A 9,524-nucleotide genomic window follows, 5' to 3' on the forward strand; every position below is an offset into this window, starting at 1 on the left:
CGGGACCTGCTGTTGTCTTAAAATCCCTTGCCCAATTGGCAAGGAAATATTAGCAGGTCTGAAGTTGGGCTTCTCCTTCTATGATAAAATAGCTCAACCTCAAGAAAACTGTTTGGCAGTAGTAGATCAGTATTAACATTGAATTTATTTTTAATATTTAATTAATTAGATGGTGTGGGGAAAATAGTATTTCCATCAGAAATTGCTCTCGAGTAAGGGCAGTGCTGGTGGGGTAGGCTGGGACCCAAAAGCATGAACCAGCAAACTCCCATCCACCCATGGCTGTGAAATGGGCTTGGGGTGGGCGAGCCATGGGGCATTGAGGGGCCAAAGGCAGCCCCTTCCTCTCCTCCTCTTCCTCCCCATCCCCATGCAGGGTGGCCATGTGCGTGGGGAAGTGCAGCCGGATCGTGGGTCCCTGTCTGCTGGCACTGGGCACGGTCTCCGTGGCAGCCAACATCCTCCTGCTCTTCCCCGGTGGGGCATCGAAGTACCTGGCAGAGGGGCACATCAGCAAGCATGCCAAGGTCATGCCAGGCGTCTGGGGAGGTGGCATCACCGTGAGTATCGTGGTTTCCACTGTGTCCTTCCTCGCATGTCTGTGGAGCAGGGAGGAACAGATGGAGCAGGTGGCTCCCTTTCATCCCCCATCCACTTTTTCCTTCCCACAGGTGCTGCTGGCAGCGACCCACATCACAGCAGTGGGGTGGCGATGTGCCGGCTGCTCCGACTGCGGCACCCGTTGCAATGTAAGGCAGCTCCAGGACCCCTGTGCCAAAGCAGTCCCAAGCGGCTCATGGTGGGACGTGGCAGGGTGCCACCTCTCCCATGGCCCTGCAGTGGGACATGGCATGGATACTCCTCTCCTATGGCCCCACAGTGGGATGTGGTGGGTGGCTCCTCTCTCCTCTTCTGTGGTGGCTTATGGCAGGGTGCCACCTCTCCTGTGGCCCCGTGATGGGACATGGCACAGATCCCCCTCTCCCCTGGTCCTGTGGTGGGATGTGGTAGGGTGCCCCCTCTCCAGTGCTGGGTCACGGCAGAGTGCCACCTCTCTCGTGGCCCTGTGGCGGGAAGTGGCATGGATCCCCCTCTCCCATGGCCCCATAGTGGGTCATGGCAGGGTGCCCCCTCTCCCATGGCTCTATGGTGGGATGTGGCAGGGTGCCCTCTCTCCCATGGTGCGTCGTGGCAGGGTTCCCCCTCTCCCGTGGCCCTGTGGTGGGATGCTGCATGGTGCCACCTCCCCAGAGGACAGGGCTTCCCATGCATGCTCTGCCCCACCAGACTCCACGTGGAAGCTCCCTGCCTGTCCCTGCTCCCTGTCCAGCTTGAAACAACCCAGCGATGGCTCCATCCTCAACCTCTGCTCCCTGGGGCTGGAGCCCCTTGGGGTGAAGGAGAGGGGAGTTTTGCACCCTTACCAAACTCCGCCAATACTGTGCAGCCATGTTTTGGAGCCCGCCTGACTTTCGATCCCTCCTCACCACCGTCCCCGCATGCTGCCCACAGGCTTTCATCTCTGCTGTGCTGTCCAAGCTTGCGCTCCTGGGTGCCGCCGCCTGCTTTGTCCTCTCCGGGGTAGGTTTGACCAATGGACCCCTCTGCTTCTACAACGCCTCTGAGCACGGCCGCGGGCACGGCACCCTCTGGGGTTACCCCTTCCTGGATGCCGGTGGCCAGGAGCCTGATGCCAGGTGAGGCAGCGGGGTTGACTCGCCAGTGCCGCCTCATCAGCTTATTGCTAACTAAGTCAGTGTTATTTATGGGGAGGGGGTGGGGAGGAGGGGGCTTGCTGGTGATGATGCAGGACCCTGGTAGCTCAAAAGGTCCTTACCTTCCATGGTTTTTCTACGTGGTGCTTCCCATCCCCATCACCCTGCTGACCCTGCTCATCCTCGGGAAGAAGGATGGGGTATCTGGGGCACACCTCCATGGCAGAAAGTGATGCGATTCATGACCCGCTGCAGGGGAGCATTTTGTATCTCCTCCTCTCCCCGTCACGCAGGGCAGAGAACTACCTGCATGATCGTCGCACCTGGAGCATCTGCCTGGAGCCAGCGGGTGTTGTGGCCTGGAATGTCGTCCTCTTCTCCCTCCTGCTGCTCGTCAGTGCCACTGAGATGGTGCTGGCCTCCCTCCAGATCCTCAACGGCTGCCTCGGGTGCCTCTGTGGCTTTTGCGAGGGGAAGTAGGGACCTGCAATGGTGCCAGGAGGCTGGTGCTTGGAGGAGGCGTTGTCCTCGGGTGTTCCTTGGCCAGTGGCAGATGCCGTGGCAGGGATATGGCACAAGCTGTGATACCAGCCTGGTGCAAGAGCCTGGTGCAAGACAGACAGACTCCCCCATGGGGGACAGACACCCCAGCCCGCACAAGAAGTCAAAGCAACGTGCAAAGGGCTGCCTCTGTGCAGAGCCCTCTGCCTGGGCGATACCTCTTCCTCCGCCCTGGAGTGGATGCCCTTGGGGCTGGCAGCCATTTGGGGCTGGAAACCAGCCCAGTGAGCAATGGAGGTGAGGACCTGGCTCCTGGCATCCTGGCATGAGCCAACGGCTTTCCGGCCGCTCCTCATCAGCCTCCACCCACCCAAGTGCAAAATGTGACACAGTGGTATTTGTAGAGATAAGAGCTGGAACACTAACTTATTTTCATTAATCAATCTGTATTTAAGGCAGCTTGTGTTGGTGTTTGTCTCCTGTGCAGGGCAGGAGGGATGAAAGAGACTGGAGGAGCCAAGCCAGGCTCTGGCTGGGGCTGGGGGACTTGGATGGAGTCGTGCTGAATGAGGTAGTGCTGGAAATGAGGTGTAGTCCCTCAGAGTTCACCCATACACACACACATATGCATGCAGCAAAAGTTAGGAGCAGCCGCTCATCCCCACTGGCCCAGGACCCCATCGTACCACCCAACACTGCACTTGCAGGGGCTGTCACCGGCTTCAGCTCACACCCCATCCCCGTGTGGGGATACAGGGACTGAGTGTGGGTACAGGCCTGAACCTGCCTGTGCTGGGAGGATGTTTGCCGCAAAACTGATAAGGTTCAGAGGGAAGTAGCAATGTCCGTGGTAGCTTAAAAAAAAAAAAGTAATCAGCTAGATTAAACACTAACTGGGCAATTTTGGAGAGACCATTGAGAAAAAAAGGAATTGGCTCGAACGGGATCATTAAAAATGAGCAATCAAAAAGGAACATAAATATTTATGTCCATGGGAGGAAAACCCTTAGAGCAGGGTGGTAGTACCAGGTATGGCACAGCTGGTGCATCAAGTCCCCCTGACCCAGCACCCAGCACACACGGGTGGCACGGGGTGCCCTTGGCTGCCTTCTCCCCTGCATTGCTCCTATTGCCTCCCTTCATGGGGCAGCTCGTGCTTGGAAAGAAGCCTGGGGCTGTGCTGGTGGAACAAGCCCCCATGCCCAACCAACTACATAATTAAAAAAATAGCAATAAAAATGAGATAAAACTCAGTTTTGGGACAGTAACGCATACCTTCTGTGTGATGTAGCCATGCTGGCTGGTGGCAGGACCCCGGGCTGTGAGCACCCTGGTGTGCTAGGCTCTGGGTGCCCTGGGGTCCAGTGCTGGGGGACCCGGGGGGGACCTGATCTGGGGGGACACTAGGAGACGAGGCATCTCCTTCTCCCTCGCTTCCTGCAGCTGCCATCCCTCCAGGGAGCAGTGGCTGTCAGGGGGATGTTCTGGAGCACATCATGCAGTGTGAACATGCTGAAGGAGATCTGCTCGTAGGGTGATCGTGTCCCATTCTCATAGAGGCAGGCAAAAGCAATGGCCGGCCCACCAGAGATGGAGGCCTCGTTGTAGGGCAGCTCCATGTAAGCCAGGTCCGAGTAAGCGCTTGGGCCCTCGTAGATGACCCATGGCTCAGTCCAGCTCTCCACGTCCCTGGGGAAGGTGCTCAGATGAATCCCCATGTTGACCCGCGACATGGAGCTGGTGGGGTGGGAATAGAGGATCCACGTTGGTGCTTGGAAGAAGGCAGCAGGGCTGGGGGTTGCCGCAGGGTCCCCCCGGACCGAGGTGGTGCCACTGGCATGGCCGTGATGCCCTGGGGTAGGACAGCCCTCCTTGGGCTCAGCTGGCTTGTGGTGGCTGCCGGTGGCCATGGCGGGCAGCTCATCACCCACTGTTGGCCGGGTGGGCAGGTAGCGAAACCTGGGGAGCATCCCAGGGAGCATCCGGTGAGCTGAGCCCTGGAGGGACATCATGGGGTCCTGGGGGGCAGCAGGGACATACACGAAAGGTGCGGGGAAGCCGACAACGCTGCCATGACAGCCATGGGGGGGCTCAACCAGCCTCTGGACCAGTTGCCCCCCATGGAAGACAGCCCCGTCATCCGTGCTCAGCGCCTGAACCCTGAAGCCCAAGGGGCTGCGGGCATTGCAGTAGAGGACATTGGAGCCATCCTCCTCGTCCACTGAGACCAGCTGGCACTCGCCTGTCTGCAGGTTGGGGATGAACTCCCCGAAGCGCCAGCCCTGGCCGTGGTCGTCACTGTAGAAGGCAAAGGAATGAGGGGTGGTCTTGCAGAGCTGCCCGAAGCACTCCTTGCAGTCGATGTGGTAGCTGTAGGCGGGCACCAGCAGCCGTCCAGACCGCAGCTGGATCCCATGCCCGGGACCCAGCGCGAATGTTGCCCAGTCTGGGGAGTGGAGACGGGATGGGGGTGAAGAGTGGCCATGGTGTCCCTGCCATGCCCAATGTGGAAGGGTCTCCAGAGCATCCCCCCCATCCTAGCCAAGCAAGGTAGTGGTGTGGGAGGGCAGCAGAGCCCAATGCTGCACAGTTGTCCTCACACATGGTCCTACCCACAGCTACAGGGCCTCTCCATCTTCTCTCCCCCTGTGCAAGTGATACAGATCCTCCATCCCCTCTCCCCTCTGCTTGAGGTCCTCTTCCACCCCATCTCTTTGATGCTTGTGGGCTTCCCACCCAAGGCCACCTCCAACCACACCATGGGTGGCTCCAGGAGGACAAAACCCATGGTTGCCCTCTTGCTGGCTGTCCTCCCCCCTCCTTGCCCCTGTCCAGTGGGCTACCTTTGATGGCCCCACCAATGACCTGCTGCGTCAGGTCCGTGGCCGTGCTCCAGCTCAGGCCCTGGTCAGTGCTGGTGACACAGCAGAGGCGGGTGACATTTTGGCCGGTGACTATCTGGTATGCTTCAGGTGTCCTGCCCAGCACCGTGATGAAAAAAAGGAAGAGGGTGCCAGTGAACTCGTCGTAGAGCGGGCAGGGGTTCATTGACCGGTGGTGCTGCAGCATTGCCGTCTCCAGCACACGCATGTCTTCCCACTGCTCGGGGAGGAGGAGGAGAGGATGGAGAGGGGTGAGGACCACCCCACTTCACCTACAACCCCCCCTCACCTCCCATGCAGGTGCCTCAGGGAGCTTGGCTATGCCACGCACAAGCGGTGGAGGATAACCACCCGGCTGTCTCAGTACCCCCAGCCCAGTGTGTCCCCCCTCAGCCCCAGGTGCATTCACCATCCCACCTCCACGTAGCTCCCGTAGACAGTGCCGCGGCGCAGCACCAGCAGATTGGCGTGGGCATCGTCAGCGCTCAGCCGCTCCTCCGCGAAAGCCAGCAGCTTGGCCACGCAGGGCAGGTAGAGCAGGGCGGGCACGCGGTACGTGACGCCATTGGACTCCTTCTCGAAGAGCACCGTCCGGGCGGGGAAGTGCCGGGAGCCCATGGTGTCTGTGGCAGAAAGATGCAGCCCCACCCTGGTGGGTTGATGAAGGGGGGGACCAGCTGCTGGGCACGGCTAGGGGTGTGGGCTGGGAGCTGGGTTGTCCTGGGGGGGTTTGGGGTTTAGCCTGGTGGGCTTGGGTTTGGGGAACCCCCCAGGAGCACTACAGGCAGGGTTGGGGTTGAGAGGGGCTGAACGTGTGCTGCTGCTGTGGGAAGTCACTGCCGCTCAAAGGTGTGACAGGATTTTGGGTAACACCAATAAGGCTGACCTGGACTACCCCAAAATAAAACTAAATAAAATTAAATTGATCTTCAAGATGCTCTTCCAAAGGGGTTTCTGGTAAATCGAGGCCAGTCAGCAAAGGGCAAGATGAGACCTGTGGTTCCCCACTCCCATCATCAAGCAGGTGGGGGGGGAGGGGGTGGGGGGGGGGTGGGGGGGGTGGCGGGGAACAGAGCCCATCTCCGCACAGCCTTGACTCTGCGACCAGCCCAAGGTCCCTGCGAGGGGGTCAGGGAGCATTTTCTTCTGTGTTTCTGATGCCTCCAGCACAGTGGACCCAGCCAGCTCCTTGTTTCCCACTGCCCTGCAGGGGAAACCTGGAGTGCACAACATGAACTGCGGGGTCCCCAGCCGGGCTGTCCCTATGGCAGCGGGGTGCGAGGTGTCCCTGAGAGCCTATCCTTCGGGGACAGCAGGAGTGCTACTGGGGTCAGCTGTCCCCAGGTTACATGTCCCTACGTGTCCCAGGTTATCACCGCGGGAGGAGATGGGCATCCTGCTCTGGGGCGCAGCCAGAGCTGCCAAGGATGACTTTCAGCTGTCTTTTGATTAGGAGCTTTTGCTGATCAAACACCCCATGGAGAAAGCGAAGGCACTCACCAGGTCCTGCTCAGCTGGGAGTGTCCCCTCTGTCCCTCACCCCTGCCACGGGGTAATGCCAGCTCCTGCAGCCGCCAGCTTTCTGCAGAGCCTGTTGCCTCGCTGCTTTGCTGCCACCCCCTCGTGTCCCCCCCGTCCCCCCGCCCTCCGCAGAGTCCCCCCCCACCAATGGGTCACGGGGCTCCCGCAGCGGCGGTGGCCAGGAAAAAGCCCTGAGTCAGCAGTAGCATCTGCTTGTGCAGCGCTGGGTGGCACAAAGGCACCGTTATCAGCTTGGGCAGAGCTGGGGGGCCCCCCCCAGCTGCTGAGCCGCCTTGCTCGGACACCCCCAGGAGGGGGTGCAAAGGGAGCCGTGTGTGTGGGTGTGTGTTTGCATCTCCTGCCTCAGCTTCCCTCCCTTGGTGCTGAATGGAGGTGGTGAATGGTTCCCTCCAGTTGGCGGCCGGTGACAAGCGGTGTCCCCCAGGGCTCTGTGTTGGGGCCAGTTCTGTTTAACATCTTTATCAATGATCTGGACGAAGGGATCAAGCGCACCCGCAGTAAGTTTGCAGATGACACCAAGCTGTGCGGGAGTGTTGATCTGACTGAGGGTAGGCAGGCTCTGCAGAGGGACCTGGACAGGCTGGATCGATGGGCTGGGGTGAATTGTATGAGGTTTAACAAGGCCAAGTGCAAGGTCCTGCACTTGGGCCACAGCAACCCCATGCAACACTACAGGCTTGGGGAAGAGTGGCTGGAAAGCTGCCCGGTGGAAAAGGACCTGGGGGTGCTGGTTGACAGCCAGCTGAATATGAGCCAGCAGCGTGCCCAGGTGGCCAAGAAAGCCAATGGCATCCTGGCTTGTATCAGAAATAGCGTGGCCAGCAGGACTAGGGAAGTGATCGTGCTCCTGTACTCGGCACTGGTGAGGCCGCACCTCGAATACTGTGTTCAGTTTTGGGCCACTTGCTACAAGAAAGACATTGAGGTGCTGGAGTGCATCCAGAGAAGGCCAATGAAGCTGGTGAAGGGTCTGGAGAACAAGTCTTATGAGGAGCGGCTGAGGGAACTGGGGTTGTTTAGCCTGGAGAAAAGGAGGCTGAGGGGAGACCTTATTGCTCTCTAGAACTCCCTGAAAGGAGGTTGTAGAGAGGTGGGTGTCAGTTTCTTCTCCCAGGTAACAAGTGATAGGATGAGAGGAAATGGCCTCAAGTTGCGCCGGGGGAGGTTTAGACTGGATATTAGGAAATTTTACTTCACTGAAAGGGTTATCAAGCATTGGCACAGGCTGCCAAGAGAAGTGGTTGAGTCGCCATCCCTGGCGGTATTTAAAAGACGTTTGGATGAGGTGCTTAGGGACATGGTATAGTGGTGGTCTTGGTAGTGTTAGGTTTATGGTTGGACTTGATGATCTTAAAGGTCTTTTCTAACCTATACAATTCTGTGATTCTGTGATTCTCTCCTCCCATGGCTGGGAGAGGCCAGACCTCCCTGCTCAGGTGCTACAACACAGCTGCAAGCTTGTCAGCCCCTGGGCTGTGGTCCAGAGGGTCCCAGCCTTCCCTGGACCCCCACCCACACAGGTCAGCTGTTAAATTATTTTTACGCTTATATTCCATCCCCGGCATCAGCTTAGCTAAAGGGGCTTGACAAAATTCATACAGCAAGTCACGGATCAGAAGCTCCAAGGTGAAAGCCCAGGCTCAGGCTGCAAAATTGGCTGGGAAAGGCCCCTGGGGATTGCCCAGGCTGAACATGTGCAGCTGCCGCCTCCTCTGCCCCAGCTAGTTACAAATGCCTCCTAAGCCTGGTTAATTTTAGCTAGGGTTGCTGGAGCAGAAAACCATGTTGGTGCTGTTAATCTCCGCATTGATCCTGTTGTACATCACATGGGTTGCTGAGGAGCACAGGTTGCATTGCAGGAGGTTAACCCTTGCCTCAGCTGCCTTCCCAGGCTACCTGCCAGGTTTAAACGTAGCCGAGGTAAATCCCAGCTCTGCTCCCCTCCGACAGCATCTCTCCTGCTTCCTGGGCTGACATGCTGCTGGGCTGCTTCACCCCCAAAGCGAAGCTGCAAGCCAAGTCACCATCATCCCAGTCGTGCTATCTGGGTCCCTGCTGCCACCCCAATGAGTGCAAGCGGGAGGAGATGCTGGCTAAGTGTTGAAATATTGCACCATCTGGGATAGCAGGTGTGTTGGAAACTGGCAATGGGCAATCATTAACAGCGGTGACGCCAAAGCCGTTGGGCTTGCTGCTGCCATCCTTCTGACGAACCTTCCCAGCACCGGCACAGCAGCGGAGAGCTGGCAAACAAGCAAAGACATCCCAGGCAGGTTTAATTACCTCCTTCAATAACAAGGTCATACCCTAAACAAGCAGCAGCCATGCCTCCCTCCATTCCTCTCCTAATCGGTGTTGGAGAGTTTGGCCAACACAGCAAGGGTACCCAATGAAGCCTCTGCTGATAAAGGGCTTCAGGGATGTTGAGCCCAAGGGACCATCCATGCCCAGGGACTGGGGACCCTCGCCCAAGAGAGGGGGGTGAAACCACAAAACGGGCATTCCCAGGGGAGTGCCAAGCTGTCCCAAGTGATGCAGAGGCCCCTCACACCTCATGACATGCATGAGAGGGATGTCTCATGTGCCAGTGGGGAAAGGCTGCCAGCCAGTGTGCCCAGCTTTGGGCACAATGCTCAGGACTCCCATTTGAAAAGAAGCCCTGGCGTCACATGGTGGTTAGACATCGTTGAGCACGGATGCTGCTGGATGGGAGACCCAACATCTCTCCTACTCCTTTGAATACTGCGTCCCCTCATGTTGTGGTTTTGCCCTACTTGGCAATTAAGTACCACACAGCCGCTCGCTCACCCTCCCCCCGTGATGGGATGGGGGAGAGAATCAGAAGAGCAAAAGTAAGAAAACTCGTGGGTTGAGATAAAGAGAG

General features: G+C 58.3%; 2 protein-coding genes across 2 annotated transcripts; one reads left to right on the forward strand and one right to left on the reverse strand.

The window, feature by feature from the left end:
- Nucleotides 1-377: 377 nt before the first annotated feature.
- Nucleotides 378-2,421, forward strand: TM4SF19 (transmembrane 4 L six family member 19). Its single transcript, XM_075509183.1, has 5 exons — nt 378-560; nt 672-749; nt 1,513-1,697; nt 1,788-1,798; nt 2,014-2,421. Exons 1-5 carry the CDS (start codon nt 384-386, stop codon nt 2,193-2,195), a joined length of 633 nt encoding a protein of 210 aa, XP_075365298.1. The 5' UTR covers nt 378-383; the 3' UTR covers nt 2,196-2,421.
- A 976-nt stretch (nt 2,422-3,397) lies between these two features.
- NEU4 (neuraminidase 4) lies at nt 3,398-5,716 on the reverse strand. The gene is made up of 3 exons (XM_075509184.1): nt 5,516-5,716; nt 5,060-5,315; nt 3,398-4,662 (listed from the first exon to the last, which is right to left on the reverse strand). The coding sequence occupies exons 1-3, from the start codon at nt 5,714-5,716 to the stop codon at nt 3,620-3,622; spliced, it is 1,500 nt and encodes a 499-aa protein (XP_075365299.1). The 3' UTR covers nt 3,398-3,619.
- Nucleotides 5,717-9,524: the final 3,808 nt, after the last annotated feature.

This window comes from Mycteria americana, chromosome 7 (assembly GCF_035582795.1).
Source record: "Mycteria americana isolate JAX WOST 10 ecotype Jacksonville Zoo and Gardens chromosome 7, USCA_MyAme_1.0, whole genome shotgun sequence".
NCBI classification, from domain to species: Eukaryota; Metazoa; Chordata; class Aves; order Ciconiiformes; family Ciconiidae; genus Mycteria; species Mycteria americana.